This window comes from Falco peregrinus, chromosome 6 (genome assembly GCF_023634155.1).
Source record: "Falco peregrinus isolate bFalPer1 chromosome 6, bFalPer1.pri, whole genome shotgun sequence".
Lineage (NCBI taxonomy): Eukaryota > Metazoa > Chordata > Aves > Falconiformes > Falconidae > Falco > Falco peregrinus.
The window spans coordinates 41,625,415-41,651,284 of NC_073726.1; the positions used below are offsets into that span (position 1 = coordinate 41,625,415).

Below are 25,870 nucleotides of genomic sequence, written 5' to 3' on the forward strand. Positions count from 1 at the left end.
GGCACGCCAGGCGCCCCGCGTCGCGGCCACATGACGTCACTGCCCGCGCCCCCCCTCGACCGCGCCCTGCCGCCGCGCCGCCACCAGGGGGCGCCCCCGCCCGCGACGCGCGGCCCCACCCCGCCCCGCGTGCCCGCCCGCCCTCATCCCATTGGCTCCTCGCCGACCGTCAACGGCAGCTGGTCACGTGCCCTCCCCTTCCCGCCTCCCCCGCCCTCTCGTGACCTCCCGCCCCTCCCCCCTTCAAGGCGGCACCGGAGGACCTATCCCACAATGCTCCCGGCGGCGGCGCGGGGCGGTTTGGAGGCGTCTCGCTGGAGGGTTGCACCGCCCGCTCGCTGCCACGCCACCGCCCCTCAGCCCCTCCGCGGCGGAAGGCGGCAGAGCAGCGCCCCCCAGCGGCCCCCGGCGGCGCTGCGCACCCCCGGCGGCGCACGGACATGTGGCCCGGCGGCCGCTGAGCGGGGGCCCCACCAAGCCCAGCCGAGCCCGCCCTCTCGCCGCGCCTCCCGCCCGGGCGGACGCTACTCGGCCGCAGCGGGGCGGCGGGCGCCGCTCCCGGAAGCCCCGAGGCGGCAGAGGGAGGCGCGGGGAGCCGGAGGGAAACGGAGCCTGCGTTTCGTGCGAGTGGCCGCGGAGCAGCGACCGTGTGAGGGGACGCCGCGGCGCCAGGTGAGAGGGGGCGGCGGGAGCTGGGGATGGCGGGGCGGCGGGCGCCCCCCCTGGGAGTTCCCGTGTGGCTGGGGAAGTGCTCGGGGCCGTGCCCGCCGCGGGCCGGGGCTGGGGGCCCGGCGGGAGGGACGGACGGAGGGAGAGGGGACGGACGGAGGGAGAGGGGACGGGCGGAGGGAGGGGGGGGGCGGGCGGGCGGGCGGTGCTGCCGTCCCGCTCGGGCTGGGGCCTTCGCCTCCGCTCGCAGCCCGCCGGAGTCCCTGCCTCCCTCCGCTCCGCCGGGCAGAGGGCGGGGTTTGCTGCCGGCTCCGGCCTCGGGTTCCCCCCCCTCCGGACCTCCCCTTCTCTCGCCGCCCGCGTCGTGGCGCCGGCCGGGAGACCGGCCCGGCCCGGTGCTGGCGCTCGGCGGCCGTGACAGGCCGGTGCGGGGTGCGGGGGGGGGGGGGGGGGGTGGCTCGCGACCGCCCGCCTCGTCTCCCGGGGCGATAGGGGAAACAAAGGGGGGCGGGCGGCGTGAGCCGCCGTTCCCTGGAGACCGCCGGCCCCTCCGCGCCGGCAGCTTTTGTGAGGGCGCGCCCGGCGGAGCGGCAGCGCTGCCCGGTGATCCGTGAGCGGGGGCCGCGGCGCTGGCCTGAACAAAGATCCCGGCCCGGGGCGGCGCGGCCGTCCCTCTGCCCCTGCCCGCCCCGGGGCTGTACGTGCCGGCAGCGTTTGCTGGAGGAGCGGCTTGGAGCGGCAGGAGTTGCTGGAAGACTTGGCAGTTGTGGAGTAAGTCGCACGGAGGGGCTCAGCTTAAAGCCCAGCTCTGGTTTTGTGCTGTTGTGGAGTCGCGACTGGCTTAAACGTCAGTGAAGTTACACATAGTAATGTTGGAGCCTGGAAGGGGTACGGTTATCAAGCTAGTGAGAGACTTTCTAATTCTTCTTGTCTTTTAGAGTACATTGTGTCCCATTTATTTTTTTTTTCCCTTTGGTGAGTCTTAAAAGTGTATTATTAGCCTGAGCCCCAAATGTAACTCATCTTTGACAACCTATCTTCACGTTTATGACTTTAAAGCAAAACAGTTTTGGTAGGACTGAAATTGGTCCCCTTCCTCTCACAATGTTTTAATTTTAGACTGCTATTTAATTTTAAATTTTTACGAAGAATGAGATAACGGAGAGAAAGGCCAGGTAGTCGCTGTCTGTTTAGTATCAGTAACTAGGTACTGTTGGCAAAGAATCGTGTTTAAAATGTCGAGAGACAGTTCAGGCTGTTAATATCTAAATAATAATTAGGTTGGAACGTCCTTGATTATTGAACAGCTATTTTAAGATTGTAATTTTATAGCTTTGGTAGTCTTAAAGGGAGATCTAGCTAACTTAGTGTCTGATGTTATGTTTATATATCGCTAACCTGTTGGGGGGTTTTAATTTTCTTTCAGTGGATCATAGTATGAAATGCAATCTAATTAAGAGTGTTACTGTGCGGGTATTCAGACTCTTACACGAGAGAAGAATGGGGGAAGTCTTTAGTCGTTTTGTCATGGTTTCTTTCGATCTTAACAGAAATAAATATTAAGCTTCTTAAATGAAATGACAGGGTGACAAAAATTTGCTATTATTTGGTTGATTATACATGGTAATCCATGTCTTTTTAATTTGAAAGTTGTATTTAGAGGTTCACACGATTTAAAAAAATGGATAGCATCCTCTTCAGTCACTTGGAAAAGACTTGGAAATGATCCCATGTACTTTTTCAAATGTTCCCTTTAGAATTTCTAGGAATACAATGTTTGTTGTCCTCCTTGAAGGGGGGGGGGGGAATGGAGAGGAGGAGGCAGAGGCGGGCATTAATTAGGCTTTTGGTTACAATTTTAAATCTTTTGCAGCTTCGTTTTCAGTAGTTTAAGTTTGACGATATGTCAGTTTCCACAGTGGTAAATGGCCCAAATAAGAATTACATCCATTTTCTTTCATATCCCACTTGCCTTAAAGTCTGCTTGTGAATAGCCAGAATAGACCACAGCTTTGTGGCAGGCGGGGTGTATGTGGATAATGGTCTTGAAAGTGAGTGTTTTTCAGAGCTTCTTTAATAGCAGTAAACTGAGTTCGCTAGTTTATCTCGTATTCAGATTAACACTGGGAATACTTCTCCAGGAATTTGGTGAGTTTTTTCATCATGAATTTTTAGTGCTTATGGTATGTGAAGGTTAAGTTTGACTCAGCAAGGAGATGTAAGTTTATCTTACTCTCCAGTTATACAGCTGTCGCTTTTGAAACATCCAGATGATAAAGAGCTTTTTTGTACACTCAACTGAATGTAGTTTGATGCAGTTGATGTATGACTTCTAGCCTCTGGTTTTATAAAACTTGTGGATGATTCTGCTCATGGTACATGATGGTTTTGTTCTGGTTACAAACGTTTGTTGTTCTTTTGTTTGTTTTTTTTTCCCTTTTGCAGGGATTCTTTGCAGAATCTTCTCAGTTTTCCACTGTCCTGAATGCTAAGAAACCTGTGCAAAAACTTAAGTTATTTAAAGTTGGCTTTAGTGGGTAATTATAGGGTGGTTTTTATTTCAATTAATGCTATATTTAAACGTATATGATATTGACGGGGGGAAAGTACGCTGCTAGAAGAAGTTTGATGGACTGACTTGCCATACCTACACCAAAATTTTTGAAGCCTGTCTGTCTGTCTGCTGTTCAGTATTGGGATTTTCTTTGCTAGCAGTCTTAAGGTGAGGGAGAAAAAATGTCCTTCCAGTTAGCAGGAACTGGACTGCATGTTCTTGTTACTCTTGATAGCTGAACTGATTATTTGGTGCTGCCAACCAAGGTTATCAGTTTGTCTGAATGAATTCTGAAAGCATTTAAAGTTGAAGTAGATTTTATAAATCTCATCTTTTCCCAGTTTTTTTGCCTTTTCTTGCAAGTGCTAAAAAAAGCACGTGCTTTAGTGCTTTGAAACTAGGGCTAGTTCATGGCTTTTCAGCAGTGTAGGCACATTTTGTTTCATCTGTATGTACTAGTCCACCTTCCCCTGAAGTGCAGTGACCTTGATCTGTGAGGATATGAGTGCAGTGACACTGTATCTTCTCTTCCCTACTTGTTTGATCTCTTTTTACCCAACAGTTGAGGATATGAGCACAGTGTGCAAGAAGAAAGCTGTGAACATTTCTGGTTTGGGTTTGAAAGGTGCATAGTTTCGGCACCCTGAAACACTTGAGTAGGATGATTCTCTTGTGTAGGAAGTTAGCTGCAGTTAGGAAATAACAAATGGAGGACTGTAGTTGCTGGAAGATGGAAGGTGAATGCGTGTCTGCCCTTCTGTTCCCTAAAGCAGCGGCTCTGCTGTCCTGAACAGTTGTCAGTCGCCTCTGTATGTGGGTCTGGTGGAGCGCCAAAGGTATGGTGACTGCGTTGGAAAGGGTCTCGGAGGTTGAATGTGTACAATTTGTACTTCACTGGTCCACACCAGCTTCAACAAGTAGTTTTTGTCTCAGGAATTAGAAAGAAAAAAAAAAAAAAAAAAAAAAAAAGAAAAGCTAAGGAAGTTGCCTCTTACTTCTAGAAACATTTAGCTTTCCTGCATCTTATTTTTACAGCATATCAGATCGCTTTCATTAAGACTTCTAGTTGGAGAAACAACTTAAATTTAACCAAATATGGAAGTTGTCACTTCTAGGCTGGGGAAATTGTTAACTGACTTGGTAAAGGATGGTCAAAGTACTGCATGTAATTATGTATAAGTAGGCGAGATTGAAATAAACTTTGTATAGCATGCATTTATTTAGGTAACAAATACATTCACATGCACACACCCCTGCAGGCATATGTACATCTGTGCCTTACATTTGTGTATGTTGTTGTGCTAAATGAAAATTTTTACCCATTCCTTTTTTAAACAATTAATGCTGTCTCACAAATTGTCTTGATGGAAAAAGTAGCATTACTTTTTTTTTCTCCATAAGAACATAAAATTTTAATAACTCAAAAATACTCCATCGCAGCAAATATGAAAAAAGTAACATTTTAATATTATGGTTCTGTGGCCTGTGGTATTTCATCTTAACTTCCTGAGGTTATTTCAGATTTCACATGTATGTCTGTGTGTATAAATATTAAAATAAATAAATAAATATGTAAAGAGAATTGGGAAGAAGAAGTATGTCTTCCAGAAGTTGTTTTCTAAGGCCTAATACCATGGTAAATTGCAGTATCTGATCACTTTTTCTAATAAACACTAATAATAGTGTTTGTCTTAATGCAGTTTTTATTTAAGGATTGGTGAACTCCCATTAAAATGCAATCTTTGTTCCTCTTTTATTGTGTCTGTAAGTACTGCTTAACTCTGATCTGCCTTCAAAGGTACTATCTGTGAGTAAACCTGAGTGATGCATTTAATGATGTTTGGAACTTTTCCAAGCTAGTATTAAATTGCTTGGAAACATCAAGTGAGTTAACATTTGTTGTCTCTCTGCTTACTATCTGGCTTTTGTTTGACTGCCAGCAGTAATAAGGAATATGAAATTCCATTAGATCAGTGTCTGATAGAAATTTTATGTATGTTCATACCTTTAGATCGCAACACAGGCCAAAACTGCAGCAGTGAAGACTTCTAACCTTTCTTGGTTGCCACAGGAGAGGTGGAGACCCTTATATGAAACTGAGCTCTACTGATGCTCAAAACTTGAGCTTTAAGGTAGAATCTGAAGGTAGATGGGCTGTCTTAATTGGACTGCTCATACCCACAGCAAATTACTTCAGCAATTCTGGATATTGCAGGCACAACGAAATTCTTCTTTGCTTTCTATACAGCCACTGAATACACACTTCTTAGCGCAGTTTTGCTTTTTTTAAACATTCTTAGTTTGTTACTTGTGATGTAAAAGGTAGTGCCCTCTGTGGATAGATAGGTGTAACGAAAAGTCACGGTAGTTCCGTGAAACAGTTGAAGAAAAGTAGCCTGTTAGGACTATCTTTAGCTCATTGGAGTTTTGTTTTAGAAACAGTACCAAATAAAGATACCTGTAACAATGAAGGTAAAGTATATTCTTCTTCCTAAACCTATGCAGTTGTGGTTTTTAGATGTAATTTCATCAGCACAAGCAAGAAGGGCACCTTTATGTGACTCTTGGATAAGTTAGTTGGTACTAGTGCTTATTCTGTGGTTGTTATACTGGCAAGAAACTTTACAAGAGAATGGGGTTCATCACTGTAAGGAGCTTATAGTATTGTTGATGTGGGAGGTTAAGTCCTTGAAGCTTTGCAATGAAATAATCAGTTATCACAAAAACCAGGTTGGTTGCTTAAGAATTTACAGTAAAGTACTGGTTTTCTGTAGGTGATTTCTTCATGTCATCTATATGGTGAAAGTAACCCAAAATGGTGATTGGCATGTTTTTCTATTAGTAGGCTCTCTTCATAAAGTTTAAAGGAAAGGTGAAGGAGTTCAGATTGTATTTGCAAGCTCAGATCTGGCTTTTCCCTCTTGCATGATTAATAGCTTCTGTTACCTTTTGTGTATTGCTGTTGGTGTTAAGGAAACCTTCTCACATATCTGTCTTCTGTTCCTGGCCATGTTTTTCCAGCTTTATTTTAGCTATCTTGAAAGTTATCACTGAGTAAGAGCTGTGAAAGCAAAATCAACAGTAACTGAAATGTTTACTCCCTATCTGTCTACTACTACTGCAGTGTCCTGTAATGCAGTGCTATCCTACAGATATTGTAGATTTTGTGCACAATACAGTTGCACTTAAAATTATTTCAGTTGTCATAAAGCCTTTGCAAACTCTCTATGTTTCTACCATTTTCCAAAAACACAAGCATTTCTTTTTGTCCAAGATTTGTAAGAAGTTAGTCTAGGTCTTTGACCTGAGCTTATAAAATACTGTTATTCACAGTCAAAAGGAACTTGAGGACCACATTTTTGACACTGTAGCTTTTATCTAGTGCTTATTTAAAAGTATATGCCTCAGAGAGACGAAATGTACTTTTAAATGGCTATGTTATTTTCTTTTTTTTGTTTGTTTTTGAGTCACTGTCTATTTTACATGTAAGCTGAAATTACTTTTTGTGGAAACCTTTTTAATATTGAAAAAACTTGTCATATCGCTAAACTCTTGATGCTCAAAATGAACAGCATGCTTTTAATAGAGGGCTTAAATTCTGTATATTTTTATCAAGCATGTGCGTATAGTTCTATGCAATCTTCTGTAGTGCATTTTTTTCCATTTAAGTAAATCCATAAAATTATAGGGAAGCCTATACATTACATAAATTTTGTCAGAGGGATGCCCTTCAGTTTGTAGGGCTTCAACATTTAGAAACTGTGAAATAACACTACCATGATGTATGTGAAAGAAAAAAATAGTGGTAGTTTGTAATCGGACAATGGTATGCTGTTTCTTCCTTTGCTGGATTCAGCCCTTTCTTCTTTGGCTCAATATAGCTTTCTAATCACCTACCACTCTAGTTTTGTTGCCCCATTAATTTTTTGCATCTTAAACTGTGCTTCTTGCCATTGCTAGTGCCCCTGAGCTTTTCATTTGAGTTCAGTTTTGCTTCATCAGTTTTGTCCGTCATTTTTCCTTCCTCTGTTAAAAGGGCTTGGCTTTTCCACTTCTGTCTCTGGAAGGTCTTTTGGTTCAGCTCCTGCATCGCTGGTATTAAGTCCAGCTATTTGGACATGTTCAGGAAAATAAAGATGGTCTTCCTGATTTCTTTAGCATCAGAGAAATGATTGCAACAAGTCCTGCTGTGTTGCCATAGCACTGGCTGAAGTATGCTCATTCATCTTGTGGGAATGTTGCATGTATAGTGTAGCAGTGGGATAGAAACTTCGAATTATTAGTGTATGCTAAGCACAGATCCAGTTGGGGGGGGGGGGGGCGGAATAAATGCAATGTCTAGCAAAGATTTCTTGAGCAAATGCAAACTTTTCTCAGATCTGTGATGGCTAGATTTGAAAGGGTTGCTTGTGTGGAAAGCGTGTTCTAGATCACAGTGACCCACTGCCAAATATCTGCTCTTTGGTGGAGAGCATGAAAATACTAGTGCATCCAAGTGGCTAGAAAAAAAGTATGTTTGTTTTTAAAAAACTGTTCTTGGAAATGGCTGAGCCATTTTTGCTGACTTAGGTATGTAATGCTATCCCTTCCAGCTGCAAAAGTATGCATGTGACTAAGGACCCTCAGCAGCGGAAGGCAAGGTCATGCGTTTATGCTGATTTAATTTAGTTGCTTGAACCATGTGCACCACGACAATAGTACCTAATCCCTAATTAGTTCCTGTTATTTGTAAATCTCAATTTCACCCAGTTTAGTCACAGACTACTTAGAAGAAACAAGTAAGTGCTGAATTACACATTTTGTGAGAGTGTTATGTACATTGTTTTCTGTTCCATATTTCTTTGTAATATGTTAATCACTACGGTACTTCAGTGTTTTATCAGCAGTGTATGAAATGACATGACAGCCTCTGGCATACATGCATGTTCTCCCTGCGGGGGTGGTTGTAGTATAGTGCTGCTTCTGTTGGGATTCTTATCGAACACATGCATACGTGAAACAGCAGCACAGTGCATATTGCCTTCTATTGAAAATACTGGTTCTGGAAAGCAAAATAGGGTGGTTTCTTAATTTCTGTGAATATACATTTCATCACCTTGTGTCAGTCTTTAGAAGGTTCTATTCACCCTGTCTTCTGTATAAATGAAGCTGATTTTTCCTGCGGGAGTTAACCATGGCTCCAATAAGTGTTCCTGCTTATGGCTATCATGAACCCCACTATACTTCTGTAAAGAATAGGTCTAGGATTGACTCATATAATTCAGAACACTTTGGAAAGCAGTGTTACGAGTGGCAGCTTTACTGAGAAGCCACTCTACAAAATTACCTTACTTCAGTGTGCAGGGAAACTATGTGGCTTTGTCTTCAGTGCTTTCTCATTGTCAAGAGCTGACAGAAGCTTGAGTAACCTAGTTTGTCCTGTGGCAGAGAAGAAAGGGGTTTTCTCAGATATCTGAGAAATGTCACTAAAGAGCCGGTAAGAAGGCAAGCATAACTTTAAATTACAGGTTAGATTGATCAGCTGTGAATATATACTTTGAATCAAATGAGACTGCACTGTGACAATGAACTCTGAAAAGTGCTTTTTTTTTTTTCCCCCCCCTTGGTGACTAGCAAGTTTAGTTTCACCTGGTTCTCAGTCTTCAAACTGAATTTGCCAAAGCACTGGACCATCTTGGTTGTCAGTGGTTACCCTGAATGTATTGATAGTATAGAGCTGTCATTTCGCTAATTTTGCTCTACTGTGGCATGTAATGTCATGTGGTCTGATGAGCCCTTAAAATGAGTTCAGGAGACATCCTAAACTTTTGCCACCTATTCTGGTGTAACAAAGTGTTTTATGGTTGACAGTGCAGAAAGATGAGAAATGAAATTGGCCTTCTGTAGGTAATTACCCATCAGTGCCAGTAAGGTAACTAGTTCAGCAACGAATTCAAATTTGTCATGTCTAAAAGCTACTAGCTGCTGTGCAAGCTTGTAATCAGCTTTCCTTCGCCTCTTCGTGAGCTTTCTCAGAAAACAGGGCTCAGCCTGGTGTGATAGCATGGTGAGAACTGATATATGCAGGGAAACTTTCTTCAGTGTGTTTTTGACAAAGAGAATTAATATCCCTGTGATGCTTTAACTATTTTGGCCAAACATCATACCTTTTATGGCTTGTGGAAGTATCAGTCTTTCTGTGGATTATCCCGGTAGTTATGTGGATGCTCCTGATTCTGATGAGCAAATTGGCCCTTGCACGTGTGTCACCTTTGCGAGGGAGGAGGGGCCATATAACAGTGTTTCACAAACCTTGGTGCTTTGTGTTGTCTTAAGTTATCTACTACTAAAGACTGATAAAATGACTCGCTTTTGGATGTTTTCTTGGGACAGGATTTGGAATTTTGCTGCAGATTGTGATAGCTTTATCAGTTGAATTTTAGCACAAGATTTTTGAGTTTGCTGTTTTGTTACTGGTTGCTTTCCAGTGCTAATGGTTCTTCTGTAAACTACATCATTAGTTTTCTTACTACTACTTTACTAAAAACCAATGACAACTGGTTACTTTGGGAAGGAAAGGACCTTGAAGGCTGGTAGATCAGGGGGCCAGCTGCATGACTAGGATTCTGACGTGTAGGGATGCTTGTCCCTCGCACGAGTTTCCCAGTACAGAGGTGGGAGGTTCCTTAATAGATACCTGTTGGTGATGCGAACTTTGTTACTGTCTTCAGTCTCTCACATGCATAAATCTGTTGGGTTTTGAGTTTCTTTTGGCTAAGTTTTTTGGATAGTGACTTTTCTAAGTAGAGCTAGAACATGGTTATTCACCCTTACGTGTCTGAGTAACGATGATGAATAAAGTGTTCTTCAGCTATGTTAATAACTGTAAAACACTAAAGAAACTTCTGGATCAGCCTGACTTGTTACGGTATGGGTACATGCAGTGGTACTGCTGACATTGTCTACCTTCTTATACTGTCTAGTAAATGGAAATGTTTTAAATGCTAGACCAGAGTTCAATCTGATTTGTAACAGCACTTCAACACGTAACATCCTGTAAAAGATATGATGTCTCCTCCACAGTTTATAATATGATATGTGAGGTCTTGCAAAATAACATCTTTCTTACTGCCCCGATGTTTTGCCCGTGTCTTGCAAGTGCTCTTTTGTTAAACTACAGTGAGGAACACTGCCTACTCCCTTGACTTCACATGAAAAGGTTTGTATGGCAGGTTTTGAGTCATTTACGATTATAAGCTTTATACAGGAAGGAAATTGATTACCTTGTGTGTGTGTCCACTGTAAGTTTCTAAATCTTCCTTGAACTACTGGCTCTTTGTATGGTCAGACAGGTTAGTAGACCATAATTGCTGCATCTGAGCCACTGCTGTGGTTCCTCAAGCTGTGTTTGCACAATTCCATTGAGTTGTGCATGCCTTCCTCACATAGGAGGCAGTTACGACGTTGTCCTGTATGCTTGTGTGAGTGCTGGCTGGACATAAGTGTTGGAGTGTCTGCAACTGCTGTTCAGTTTGTTATTGTTGAGGTGGCCACAAAAACTAAAGTATTGGATGTAGCAGGGACATAGCTGTAGCCACAGCATCTGCAACGTAAGTGTGCTTGTCAGCATCTTGCTGTGGAAAAAAACCCTGAGGGGGATATCCACAGTATTGTTTTGGAGGGGTTTTTTTCTTTTGTGTAGGGAAGGGGAAGGTTGGCAGAAGGGGCAGTGTACTGTTTAGAATAGTACAGTTCTAGTCATTTGGCTTTTGACAGTTTTCTCCTGTGGTTTTACTTTGCATTTTCATGGACTTGATAGGTAACCTAGGTACTGCTATGTCCTTGAAGGGGGGCAGTTTGACAACAAAGTCTTAGTTAGCTATTCTAGCACCTTGCCACTGCCAAAAGGGGCAATCCCGTTTTATGTCTTCCTTCCCCCATTCTGTCACTTGCAATTTCATTGCCACATGTGTGGCTTTTAGCTGAGTCTGCTGACCATTACTAGTGGTGAGAAACAGAGCTGCTGCTTTTGGTGGCAGCAGGCTGTTAGATTAGATTAGCTCTCTTGGTAATTGCATCCTTAGAGGGTCTGGAAAAAGTCTTTAAATCAGCAGTGTCTCCTTGCCTGAATAGCACTGATTCTTTCCAAGTCACTGAATCTACATGAATAGGCTTAAACCACCTATAGAAAAAAGGTTTCTCTTTCTATTCCCCAAAGCATAGCACCGGTCTTTTTTCTTTCTCTTAATCTTTGTTGGTTCTATGGCATTCCATTTGGCAATGCAGACAAGGTGTAATTTGAGTGTACAAAGAGTAAAGATCCTCTTTAAAAGCCCTCTTTTGAGTCTGCCTTTTGGTTCTATTCTCACTAATGTTCTGGGCCATGAGATTTTACTACATAAAGGAGCAAATCCATGGTAAGTGCTTCCAGATCCTCAGTTTAGCCCTCATTTATTGGAGGGCAAACATCATCACTGAATTGTCACTTGAAACAAGTCAACCTTCCAGGCTCTTGGGACAAGTTAAAAGTTTTTGAAAATAAGAACAACTGTGAAGGTTCTTGATGTACTTTTGGAAATACCCGCTAGTGTTTGGGTTTTTTTCTTTTCTTAATGTGTTTCATTAGGCTTAGTGATACAAGTAGGTCAAAAGCTTTTTGGATGTTCAGCTGCCATTGGAAATGCTAAGTATTTCCTCAGCCCATCTCCAAGATGGCACAGGACATCTGGCAGAAGTTTTCAAAATTTTTATCAGTAGCTGGACATTTGTGCAGTCGTGGTCAGAGGTTATAGTGAATCCATATGGGTAACTCCAGGGGACTCAGTGTTTTGCCATTAATTACTGAAAAAAAAATCTCCGTTTTTGTAAATGTGGCTAATTATTGATATCTGTTTTCCTTAAAAACATGCTTGCTAAGGGAGAGTCTTAAACCTTCTTCAGAGGTTTCTTAAAGAGCATCAAAATGCGTAGAACAAAATAGTCCTGCTTACTGCTGCCCAAAATTTTGATAGGACTAAAAAGTGTTGTTATTGTTTTATTAAACAAACAAACTACGCTAAATGTATGGCTGACTGTTGTTTCATATTTGAAACTGATCGTTTCTTAACTTAGTAAAGAAATCAAAACACAGCTAAAAGTGCCACAAATCCTTTTTGAAAGAAAATGCTTTTAATAGAAACAGTAGTGACTTATTTTGACTGTTCTGTGAGTATTGATGCAACATGTATCTTAAGAAGTTGAAAGGTTAATTTAAGTCCAGTAAGGGAACAAGAATAAGCCAGTCTTGGACAAACTTCTGCACTTGCTTACTGGAGATCTTGTTGCCTGTGTTCTTGATTTTCCCTTTACAATTGAACAAGTCTACTTCTGTGCAGACAGGTGTCTAGACCATTGCTGTATTGGACAAAATGTATTCAGCTGGTGCATTTTTTTTACAGGCCATAAGGAATGCTTGTAAAGACTTTGTCTTGTAGTTAGTAAAAAAGGAGGCATGTGCTAATTTCATGTGTCACTTGTAATTAAGCTACTATAAATTTTCATCCTATGATTTTTCTGTGCTTATTTGATTTTAAGGTTTTAATGTAGTAAATTTTAGTTTAGTAAGAAATTCAGTAGCATGACTTTGAACAGACCAAGTTTTTTCTTTCTGCATACACAATGAATTAGTGTTGAAATACATCTGTATTTTTAGGTTATGAATTGTATGAAGTAGTTTGTGTTAAAAGTATGATTTACCTTTTATATTATTTTTGTGGTATAGAAAGTTGTTTAGTGTGTAAGTCTGCTTTACGGAATTGCTTAAGTACATCATGAAATTATGTTTCTCAGACAGTGGCAAGTCTATTCCCATGTTCTACAGTTAACTCTGATTAAGCACGTTTGTTGGCAGATATCTTTGGCATCTGCCTCCTATGAAGACAAGAACAGGAATTTCCTTTGAAGAAAAACCTAGAAACTTAAATGTAACTAATTTAAAAATAATGGGGGGGTGGAGTGGTGGTGTGTACTTGTGGTAATGTCCTTGTTCACTCTTTTCCATCTAATAAACTATTCTTGCCTTTATCTCAAAAATGAAATTAAATGAAGTATTTATCTTTACAAAGTCATTCCATTGAAAACTTAGAAGCACTAGAAAAGTACCATCTTGGCTGCAGTGCTATGCTGTCTTTAGGCATTCTCAGAAAGTATTTTATCTATAGAGTTGGGAGGGGGATTGATTTTGTTTTTAGCAGTATTAGCATAGTATAGTGCTTGTTGCTGTCTTGTCAAGTGCCTTGCATGTGTGCGTCTTGAGGTATTTTCTAATATTTCACATCGACAACTAAATGATGATGACTAAAGCTTATTGGTCATGAGTCACTGGAATCTGGTAGAAGTACTCTTTGGATATTAGCATTCAAATACATATTTGCCCAATCAGACATGATTAGTCATGGATATGGACATAATATGGTATTCATGAGAGCTGATACGATTTGGTAACTGTGAGAATGACAAAAAAAAAATAATTCTCGCTTCTTTCACTGTCTCTCCCCAGACAAGACTACAGATTTCTTGTATGGCATGTAGTTGGAATGGCAAAGTCTGATAAATACTTCCAAATCTTCTTGAAGCTTAAAAATATCTAAAGGAATATGTCACATTTTGGGACAAAAAGAAGTTCTGTTTTCTGTGCTGTCTGCTTCTCCTAAACCACTGTGTTCTTTTTTCCTAACTCTGTTTTAATTTTATAAATGTAATGACAGTCTTCAGTGTTAACTCTTCAGCTATTCCAGTGCTTGTGATGCCCCTTTTAAAGCAGTGGAGAAAGTAGTCTTTCCAAAGTTAATTTGTTAAATAATATGTAAATTTTGATGATGTCTTTTGTTTATAAATATTTATATTTCAGTAATATTAAATTTCTCTGTGTCTGTTTAGACTCAGCTAAAATGCATGGTGTCAAACTGACAAAAAGTTGTGCTGTGCAAAGTGAAATGTGTTAGCAGCACTCAGTATCTGTTTAATAGGTTTGTGAGATGAGTGATGTAACACTACGTAAATGTTTTCCAGTTGCTGCACATCTTGGATTTACTGATAGTCTGTCAAAATTTTAGGATCTCTATTTTACTGTAACTGTGCAAGAATTTCAGGGATGTTGTTGTGTCTAGAAAGAGTACAATGGAGAAAAGGTCACCTTTTTCTGGGGAGAAACACATCTAAAGAGCTCCTGTGGGTTCTCTGCAATCTGTCTTAGTGAACTCAAGACCTCTGTTATAATAAGCGTCAACTTTACAGCTGCTGCTTAAGCTACAATTTGATATCTAGATTGTGTCTATTTAACACCTCTTCTGTGAATGGATGCAGAGTATAGAATTTTTGATCTTGTCTTTAAACTATCTCAACTATGAAGTGTACTGGGACTTCTAGGGTTGAGACAAGTTTGGGCACAGTTTGTGGATTTTTCTGCTTCTGTAAATCATTGCTGAGGTTTAAGTCCTCTTGCAAAGCAGAATGAAAGCAACAGACCTCACACTCATATTTTACGTTCAAATGTGGCTTTGGTGGTCTTACCTGTCCTAATTTGATGCAGATATTGCTTGTTCAAAGCATTAGATCTTAAAGTAGCACTTTGGCTTTTGTTGAAGGTTTCATCTTGCCTAGCCTGCAAAAGGTAACAGGTGGTCTGGTCAGTAGTTGTTTTCCTAACAGAACTTGAATACAACTTAGAGCATTCACTGCAACACAGTCCGTATTAATATTAGTGCTAGTAAATGCTCTACAGTTGGTAGTATTTATCCTAATAATATCTTCTTAAGTAATTTTTTTGTATCAAGGTAAGATAGCTGTGTAGGGAAAAAATTCCCTTATAACTACGTTTTTGTTACCTTCTCCTTTCCCTTTTTGCCACGCTCAGTTGACTTGATTCACATGTTCTTTTTGGGGAATTAAAAAGTAATTTCTAATGGGAACATTGAAGCCATTTAGAATTCTATTTACAGATTTCTAATTAGTTTCACAGTTTTGACCATTTCTTTAATGAACTGTCTGTGTTCCAGACTCACAGATCAGTCCTGCTTTCTTGGATTGCTTAAGAAAGTGGGAAGTATGTTATGTGATGGGTATCTGTGGCAGTGTTTCTTTTCTCAGAAAAAAAGAAATTATCATTAAAACACTTCCTGCTGCCAAGATCAAGCAATAAAGACTTGATTAGAAGAAAAGTTTTGGGAGGCAAATTCTGTCTTTCCCCTCTCTTGGATGTGCAGGTGGTAAAGGGAAGCTAGTGTCGTTTGTAGGTGAAATAGGAGGATGTTTAGTTGAGGAGTGCGATTGTGGCATTCTCAGCTCTGTTGTGCTGCTTTGTCTAGCAAAGGCATTAAAGAGTAAGGGGTTTGAAGCCTCAGTCGGTTTGCTTCAGGTTTGAATGCTTAAGTAGTAGGTCTTGGTAATTTCTGGTTTCTTCAGTCTCTTGTGGAGTTGTAATTTGTACATTTAAATAATTTTTAAAGCTTTATATAGTTCTGAAGAAAACTGCTGGTCCTTCTAGGGCTGTTGGGTTGGAGCTTTAGGTGCTTACACCATCTTTACTGTGATTGCAGGAGTTTGCAACACAGAAGATTCAGTCCTTGGTGTAGATAACATTTTGGTTTTTTCAAGTGTGTTTCATTCTGTACGTAGTAGGACAGTCTCCAAAGAACATACGCTTGCTGTTTCTTATGCGAGATCAAATTCTTTCGAACTATTTGATGTGGATCACAAGGATATTCTCTTTCTTTGTTGTTCTTACTCATACTGCTGCTTTACAGAACAGTTAAAATTAAAAGGTGCACCCTTCCCATTCATGATACTCCAACTGCACCTGTGCTTGTGACCTGTCCCTTGTTTTGATGATATAACTTTCCCCGCATTTTTTTCAGAGTGCTCATGGTTCTCATTGGATGACAAAAGCGAAATGCAAGCAAAAGTAAAAATGTAACTTTTCTCGCTTGCCACTACTACTGTGATGGTAGGTGTGGAAAGCAACTAACTCTTCTGGTGCTTGTGTGTTTAATTTTGTTGCTTCAACGATTTGTGAAGGGCAATTTGCAGATGTTAATTACTGCAGTGTTGTGTGGGGTGGTTTGCATAGAAACTTAGCAGTACATTTAACTTTTAAAAATAGAAGCACCATTGGTAGTTTTAAAACACTGCAAAAACTTTGCATTTATTGAACAAAAACATTTTCAAGTTGGAAGTGTCAGTTGCTAGACAGCATTCACAATGCTCATAAATTGCAAATAGATTGTACATTACCTGTATCTAAATCTTAATGTCAGGTGTTTCTACTCTACAAAGTTCTAATGAAATGAAGAGCACTGGATAGCACTCATTAAATCCATAGCGGTCATTTTTATTTTCAAATTGCAGTCTAAACAAGTTGTGTAAACTGTTTCTATGTCTTCCAGACTACATTTTGTAAGAAGATGAAGAACAGAAAGCACTGTATTCAAGATACTGAGGGTCAGAAGCATGAAGGCATGGAAGGTAAAGTCTGTGTGTATGAAAATAGGCAAGTATATTATTCAGGTTCAAGTTGTGAGGGTCAGATTTTACATTTGCGCTCTCAATCAGTGTGCTGCTTGTTTTGAGAGGGTTTGTGTAAACATAAGCACTATCTCAGCATAACATTTCTCTTTGGCTTATGGAGTCCCCAAATCCTCTCTTGTCTCTTCTGTTTTTTACTTGTTGACTTCTAGTAGCAGAACAAAAATGGAGATGTCAATTATTATTCAGAAAAAACCAATTGATTTAGAGTAGAATTCCTTGAAGAAAAGTTCTTGCATTTTTATATCCTGAAAACAATTTCTAAAATTGAGAGCATGATAAGGTAAATATTTGAGGATGTTCAGATTAAAATATTCCTAAGACTGGAAAAGTGAAGTGAAGGTAGACTGTGTACACAAGATCATAAATTAACCAGCACATTCTATATTTATTTTGTGGAGACAGTACAAAAATCTGAGGAGGAAGGACTTGGGAGAACAATGTCTAAATGACTACATGGCCAACAGGAAATGGTGTGTGATGCTTTCTTTAAATAGCACTAAAGCTAACTTGCCTTTGTTTTAATGGCAAATATTGGTACAGTAGTCTATGAAATACGTTGTGTAGTGTTTTTCACCTGAAATGCATTCTTTTAGCTACTCCTCTGGCCAGTGTTTTGACTGCATTACACATGGAAACTTGATTAACTTGCTTTTAACTACAGAAAATTGTATCTTACTGCCTTATTATTCAAATCTAGAAAGACTTTGTTTCAAAAACTGTCATAACCTCTAAATGTCAATGTTAATAATACCAGGTGAAGAAAATGAAGAAAGCTGTTCCTGTTCTGCTTTATCATATGATGGTGACACATGCCCCATCTGTCTGAACTGCCTTCTAGAACAAGAGATTGGTTTTCCTGAAAACTGCAGTCATACCTTCTGCATGACTTGTATTCTTAAATGGGCTGAGGTAAGACCAAGAACCAAGGGGTGTGGTTTTTTTTTAAAAAAATCCATATTAGATATGGCAGATTTCACTGAAAAATAAAGTTACGCATTTTGGCTTTGCACAGAAGTATTTCAATGACCAGTTTATAAATAGATGATTGGAAACTTTCTCCTTAGTGCAGTAACATACTTTGTGTTTACTTTCACTAGACATCCTGACTTAGTAATGGTTACTAGAGATTACGGATCAGAAAGAAAATGGTGTTGGCTGTTTGGAAGATTATGACATGTACATAATACTGTTTGATATTGCTTATTTTGTTATCTGTTATGCTGTTTGTCATACTGTCAGCTCAGGGCTGGGACCAATATGTTTTTATGTTTGTCTACAAAATGAGTCTGATAAAACCTTAGTTTTCTAACTCTAAAGAGAATTTAGCTAAATGGTTCAGTGCTATTCTGAATGTAAAATTTTCATTTTAATTATGGCTATTACTTGTTCTATGTCAATCCTTTTGTAGATTGTTCTGGAACCTTAAAGAAAAATGACTTGTTGAACAAATTGTTGTTAATTTGTTCTATTTAATCCCTTCGTCCTCACATACGTGCTGTAATCATTGCATTAAGTCTTTGGTATCTGTACCTTTCCTGTAACTTTTTCAATTGCCAATATAAAACACCATATTAGAATTGCTTTATGTTGTATTGGAGGGGTGCTGAAATGAGATGCTGGCTTTTTGTCCTACTTCTGTGCACCTAAATTGGTTGCTCATTGTAGTAGAGACCACTGCTTAGTTTCTCTGTAATAACTTTCTTTTGAAGTAAATTATTATTTTGGTTTCAGTATATCCTTTAGAAGGTTGGTATAACTTATATGTATGAATATATACAGTGTGTGTGTGTATATATATATATACGCACATATATACAATATGCTTATATTATTTTTTACTTGCTATATTTTTAACCTTAATTTTTGTGTTATTTATTACTGAAGGCAGACAGTAACATAAATCACTTCAGAAGATTTTGTATGAACTTAAGAGTATTTAAAAAAGGTTGTTAGGTAAAACTTGCTTTAGATTCACAAACCGAATAATAAACTGAGTCTCTTTTTGCCAGATACTGTGGTCTGCAAATGACTAATTGCAGTGCTTTTATTTATAAGGGAACAGGAAACTCTCATCCACAATTTTATCCTGACTTCCTTAGCTAGTTATTATAATGGCAGCTGAAAGGCAATAAATAGTGACAAGCACAGGGAAGCAGTACAGTAGATGGAAGGCTTGCTGCTAGATTTCAGTTTGTTCACATTATCTAACAGATGCTTTTAAGCCCAATGAGGAAGGGAAATTTTCTTGTTTTAAAGAGGGAAATGAATGACATTTTTTTCTTGTCATGTCAGATTTTTTTTTTTAGCACAAAGTACTATCCAAATAGAATAAAAGCAACTTCTACTCTTAACAGTTTACAAGTAAAGTAGATGTGACGCTGTAAAAATGGTTGGGGGTTGTTTTTAAAGCTAAGTAAGGCTTCTACTGCTTCTTTCCATTAGTGACATCTGATGAGTAAAACCAGCCAGTCTTCCTTTTCTGAGGCTACTTGACAGTTGAGTTCATGAAACTCTATTGCCTAATCTATTAGTTTTAATTAAAAGTAAAGGGGGGGGGGGAAGTGTTGAAACTGCCTGACAGATGTTCAGAGGCTTCAGCTGTAGGAAGCAGATGAGGTTTTATAGTTTGGAATGATAGAAACATACTATAAGCACGTGGCCATCTGAAGCATGCTGATGCCATGTGGGTTTTGTCTGCTATTAATATTTAGTAAATAAATGATTTTGTTCTTTTTTCAGAAGTATAGCATAAGGTTTAGCTTTCTCTGCTAGTTCTTGATTGATCAGAACTAACAAAAACTAAATAATTGACAAGTAGTCAAATTTAAGGCACTCTGAATAATGAAGATACAAAAATTAATTTGCTTTTCAAAAAATATGCTGCTGGATTCTGTTTGAAGATCAAGTATTTTAGGTATAAATAAATTGGCTTAAAAACCATTGTTTTCCTGTTTAAGTGCTGTAGAATAACAAAATTCAGAATTAAGACTGAGTTTAAAAAAAAAAAAATAAGCCAATGTTCACATTACTGGAAGTGCTCTTCTGTTTATCTACAGTTGTGCTCCATACACCTAAAAGCTTTGCCAGCAGTCTGTGTTCAAGTTGGATATTTCCTCTATCTTTCTCTGTTGCATCTGGACCTCAAAATATAATGGGAACTACTTCTTTAAACTTTTGTTTTCAAATTATACATAATCATTGCTCTTCTGAGAGTTTCTGACTTCTATATGTAACTGATATTCTAATTAAAACTGGGGTAGTTTAGGCAGATGGTAAGAGTTTGTTTACTCTTCTGCTCCCTCTTCTATCTACAGGAGAGTTTCAACATTGCAACTGCAATTAAGTGTGTTGTACCTGTAGGTTTTCTGTCTGAAAGCACCAGCAATAACACTTTTAAGATCTCAGTTTTTAAGGGAGAGTATAGATAAAGTGCACTTAAAAGCTATATAAAAAGGTTGTTTTTAAGTGTCTTCCGGTTCATTCCTTGAAGGGCTGAAAATGGATAGGAAATTTACCACAGAGCATCTAAAATACCAGATCTTGATGGCTAAATCTGAGCATTTAGTTTCAGAATTCAGTAGCATTGCAGTTGAATCCATGCTGTATTTTCTTTCCCTTTTCCTCAAAGGTGTCCAACTCCTAAAAGGAAAATGCAGGGGAGAGCAGAATCCTTACTAAGAAACTAGTCTTTGGATTAACTTCTAAATGTCCCTTAAATCGTTCTGCTCTCTTTGCCTATGTTTACTGTAATTAATTGCAGCATCTGAGAGCACTGCTGTGCACTAAATTCAGTTGCCTACACTACTAAACTCTCCTGTGCTACTAGACTGTCAACTTGCGTGCCTTTGGCCATGCTAACCAGTGCTCCCCCAAGAACTGCTGGGCACCACTGCACAGGCAGACTGTTGGGGACTGTTTTCAGTAGACATGTGAAGATTAACATAAATGTCACTCGCCCTGTGCTAGCTGTCAACTGCTTCTGTAAACCAACGTTGTGGAATGTATGAATGGAGACTCTCAAGCTTGAGACTTTCTATTTCAGTGAGGCTATGTTGGAAGACCATAAAAAGTAAAAGGCACTAGATCTAGAGCTGAGGTTGTTGGGCACACCTTTCAATGGGAGTGATGAAGGATAGAGTTACATGAAGGGTTGCTTTCAGTATAAAGAACATGTACATCATAACATTATTCTGCCCACATAACAGAGGGAGCTTTGGCTGTTACTGGGTGTACAAAAAAAGGGGGGGCAGGGGGACCAGAGACAGAACACCCAACACTCACCCCCCCCCCCCCCCCCCCCCGATAGTCTTCAAACATTGGTCCTGTTGTGTTACATGAAGGGAAATAATTATATTATGTGTTTCTCTTGTCTGTAATACCACTAGTAGATTAAAACTAGTTGGGTCAAAACTAAATTTTTTACCCTTTTTTTTCTGGTATGCTTGTATTTTGTATTGCAGTTGGTAAGCACGTATGTTCTATTTTATAATAATCAGTTCTGAAGCATTTCAGTAAAGCTTATGTGAAGGGAAGTCAACCTAGGTATCAATGGCAAGTAGCCAAAATCACTTCAGCTAAGACAACTGCTTTAGCAGCAGTAGTATCTTGCCTGTATGCACTAGAGGAAAATTGTCTACTTTTTTTGTGTTCTATTCGAAGAAAACCATCTTAAATTAGAGATTAAATATTTACTCTGCTTTACTCTAGGCTTTTTAACTTCCCCTCTGTTCTTCAGACTGCTAATAAATATACTGAAGACTTCTATCCTTGCTCTATCTATTAATTCCTCTTATAAACCATCATGAGAGGGGAGTGCTAAAGAAAAGGTTGTGTGCTATCTGCATTAACACAATGATTGTGGAAGAGACCTTGATTTCAGTGACCCTCCCTTACTAAGCTTGTATCTCTTTGTCTCTGCACCTGGTTTCCCTCATTCATTTTGCCTCATCTGGAGGGTTTGAAAGTGGAGTATGTTCAGCTGTAAGTTCTCCAGAGCATTGGGGCATATTCAGGCAGGGCCCTGTGTAGTATCAGTTGTTGACTTAAAGCTAAGCAGTTGGCACAAAGGGCTGTCTTGTGTTACATTTCTAGCAGATGTGCTGTTATTAGAATAGTAATTTCCTTTGTGCTAGTATAAGGTTTGGATCATTGATTATGTAGAGTGTACTGCACATGTGTAGTCTCCTGAGGGTAGAGACTTAACCTGTATGGTAACTGGAATTCTTAATGTGTATCCTTTCTGATCTGGATTTCTTTTGTCCTAAAGTATATAGGAAGGAATTGGCTTATGTTTCAACAAGCTCCACGGTGATCTGTGGTACAGAGCACTGTGGGCAAGATTAAGATTACAATCACGAACCAAATATGCAGTGTTTTTAAAGAAACACTAAACCTAACAACCAAAACAACAATAAAAAAACCTTCTTGTTCAAGTGCATCCAAGGAAATGTGTATGTAGACAATGCATCTGAGAACTGCTACACTGAAAAATTGTATTACTCAAATTCTTTCAGAAAATTTAGGCTTTAGATACCTTTTTTCAAATTACATGTTTGTGGTATACAGTTGTTCTTGACATGTTCCCCTGCTTAAGGTGGGCAGTTGGACAAGATGACCTCCAGAGGTCCCTTCCAACCTTAACCATTTTGTGATGCTGTGATTTATCAAGTACATTCATGCAGCAGCCTACCAATGTTCACGCCACTGAAATGTAGTGTAAATGTCTGCATGAGTGATTTTGCATTTGACTATAATTCTTCCAATAATACAGTGTCAAAGTACGTACAATGACACAACTTGTCAGTGCTTTATGGCAATTTTGGATTGGAAGTTAAGGGGTAGCCAACTACACGATGTAGGTAGAGAGAAGATAGCTGTTTGGAATTGTGACTAGGTAGTCTGTTGATTAGGTGTTCAGACTAGAATCTCTATTCTTATGCATTCTGTGTCTTTACTACCCATGAATGATATTTCAAAAAACCCAAAAACCCAACATCTCTTATCAGAAACAGTGCTTTCCTGAAGCATAACTCAAAAAACTTTACATGTACTTGCTTTTCTTAAGTAGACTGTTTTTACATGCTTCCTTCTCTTCTTTCATCAAACTGTGGACAGGTATTTCCTACTGTGTGTGTTACAGTCTCCCTTTTCACTGAAGTTCAAGGTAAAACTGTGGGCTTTTTAGTGTACTATTATTACTAGGTGGAGTGAAATGTACAGAAAAATGTTACTTTAAAGTCTAAACCTCACCTTTAAGCCTGAATTTAGTTAGGAGAATCTGGTATTTTTTCTGTTGTTTAACAGCTTCTCTAATAAAAAAGCAGTAAAGAGTGCAGGATCATGTTTCTTTTTGGATTAGCTTTTCAGTACAGTAGTTGAACAGACTATATTATGGGCCACTTGAAGGAAAAAAAAATGCAGAGGAACGGGTTTACTGCAGCAACTTTAATTCCATACTCCTACCTTGTTACTACTTGTTATGAAACCTCATAATATGGAACTTGATGAGATGGGAATATCTAGTTATTTTACCAGCCAAATATGTTTTGGGGTTAGATTGCACCTATTTGTATAGCTTCCTGAAAATTCCCAGCTGGTGTATAGTAACCTCTTCAGCCTTTTGTCTACCTCACTTTGGTCAAGTGCTGCCTGAAGTGATGCAGTTAAAATAAGGGATAAGTTCTCCTTGAGTTCAGAGATCACAGTTATGTGGTGCTGTAGCAGTTGCAAGAATATTGAACGCTAGGTTATGCCTGTGGAGCTAAAGCAAGATTTTTCTAGAGGATAGTCAAAACCAAGTACTATAAAATGATACTTTGGAAAACTTCAGAACAAACACACGTGCTCATGGATAGCTTTTCAGGGGTTGCAGGTGTAATGAATGCTTTACATATTTTATGATGTGATTTCTCTGGATATTACAGGATAGGTGAAAGAATGAATCACTGCGGAGTTACCAGTTTTAACGTGAAAACTGTGTAATTTCTTGTGGAGAGTAAAGCAATCTAAGACATTTTGAAGTGTGTTAAGCTACTACTCTGATTTTCCAAGAAAAGCACTGTTGGGAACAAAAGCAAAGCAAGTCACAAATACCCGCTGTGAGGTTCTCATGATTTTGATGATTACATTAAATACTACGTGTTCTGCATGTAGTAAACATGCAGCTATGTAAATAAACAGCTATGTTAAAGGAAGATACTGCAGACTTAGAAGGTCTTTCTAAGTTGTGACCAGTCCCACACAGTCCTCCCTTGTGCATAGTAAAATTGATAGCTGCTGCTTGGACTCACCCCACCTCAGCGGCTTTTTTTCTTGTTTCAAATATTTTTCCCCAAAAAGGACAGTGTACATTCATTATTACTTACGATGCTGCCTGAACAGAAGCCTCAGAAGGGAGGAACTGCTAACTTGCCTTGGATTAAAGACTCAACACCTTCTTTGTTACTGAACCATAGTCTCAAAAATGAGAGAGATGGTGAAAGGCCACCACTCCTCGTGACTGCTTCTTGTAAAAATGTAGTCAGGTTTTTTTACCCTTACTCCTTTCTGTATCAGCGCAAATTCAGTCTTGTCATTAGAAAAAGCAACAGGGGAAACTTTTTTTCTTCCATTTCCATTTGAAAGGCTTGGTCTTGTATGTTAGCAGACAGATGAGAGCTGATGCATGTTTAGACAAAAGTGTTATATAGATGAAGTAACCTCTAGCTTTCCTCAGGCTACCCAACAACTGTACTGTGCTAGGGGGCCTGGGGGTGCACATTGGACTGTCCTGTCCTTACTGGAATTTTGCTTGAGATATGTTACAAACTATCAGATAGTGCTAGGGCTATGAAAAGCAACTGAGTAGGAGTGGAAAGAGCATCTGCTTTTTCTGAACATACCTGAACCTAACGGTAGCTTTTGATGCTTCCAGAATGTTTTCCTCTTTTTCTGCTACTATGTATAACTGTATGTAATTGTTGAACATTTGTCCAGAAGAACTGAACATATAAGAGCGAATACTTTTTCTAGTGGAGCAAAAACGCTTGTCATGTGGATTGCTGCTAGTACTCTATGATACTTCATTGCAATAAATACACATAACTTACTGTGACTTAGACTTGGGAACATAACTTAATATTCAAGTGTAAATGTAACATAGAAACAGATTGTATTCTTGGAAAAGCTTACTTTTCAGCTAAGGTGAATCCTGAAATGAGACTGAAAACTACTAAGAAAACTAACTTGCTCCTACCTATCTTTGAAAGTCTGGTATATCTAAGAATCAAAGTATTTACCTTGAAGCTTGCAGCTGATTCAGCAGTTAGAGTGCACTGCATGCTATCAAATATCCCAGCTGAATAATACACTGCTATGTTACTGTGAGTTAACTTTATGTTGACTACAGGACAAAAACTCTTCATAATCAGAGTCCTTAGGGAACTGGCTTAATTACCCAATATGCTTTTCTTAAACAAGCCCCTGACACCGAAGGGAACAATGGTATCCCCCAACAGGGGGAAGTTTTTAGTTAGGATAAAATACCAGAGCATCAAAAGGAGAGGTAATGGCTTTAGCGTATGTTCTTGTTCAACAACTTGTTCATGAAACTACGCCTGGGGTTTTTTGGTTTTGTTGGGTGGTTTGTTTTTTTTTTAATTATCTAACTTCTGTTCTGTCTACTTCAATTGAAATCAAAAGCTTCCTGAATCCTCAAGGTTTGAGGGCTGCGTAGGTGAAAAAGAAGTTGAGCACTATTTGAAATTGAGAAAAGAATGGAATGAACTGGAAAATTAAAAGCCCCAATAGAAAGACAGGAATGAAGTTCAACACTGAATTTCAGGGCAGAGTTCATATGCAGGTTTCTCATAGCTGCTTATGCGATTGTAATACTGCATCTTGCTTGCATAAATATAAAGTGTAAAACCCTAATATTCTTTTAAGGGCAGAAACTGCATGCCTCTGAAGGGCATACAATTAATCTACTTGTTCTGTGGATGAATTAGGACTGGAGGCTGAGTGTGGGGGCTTTTTTCTTTCTTTTGGAAGGGTTCTGAACTGAGCCTGTGAAGGCCAATGGAATGAAGGGGAGGGAGGGGAAGGATGACAAAAAACCAAAACAAACAA

The 25,870-nt window shown here is 39.6% G+C and overlaps 1 protein-coding gene across 4 annotated transcripts in view; it reads left to right on the top strand.

The window, feature by feature from the left end:
* Positions 1–314: 314 nt before the first annotated feature.
* Positions 315–25,870, top strand: part of SCAF11 (SR-related CTD associated factor 11) — a 50,530-nt gene continuing 24,974 nt past the window's right edge. Inside the window, exons 1-3 of one of the 4 annotated variants that reach the window (XM_055808822.1) lie at positions 315–672; positions 16,624–16,702; positions 17,520–17,674. In XM_055808822.1, coding sequence (XP_055664797.1) covers positions 16,642–16,702; positions 17,520–17,674 — 216 coding nt within the window. In that variant the 5' untranslated portion in view covers positions 315–672; positions 16,624–16,641. Of the gene's footprint in view, positions 673–1,104; positions 1,441–16,623; positions 16,703–17,519; positions 17,675–25,870 lie in introns of those variants that run through there. The other 3 variants (XM_055808820.1, XM_055808821.1, XM_013302958.3) reach the window with 3 other exon arrangements.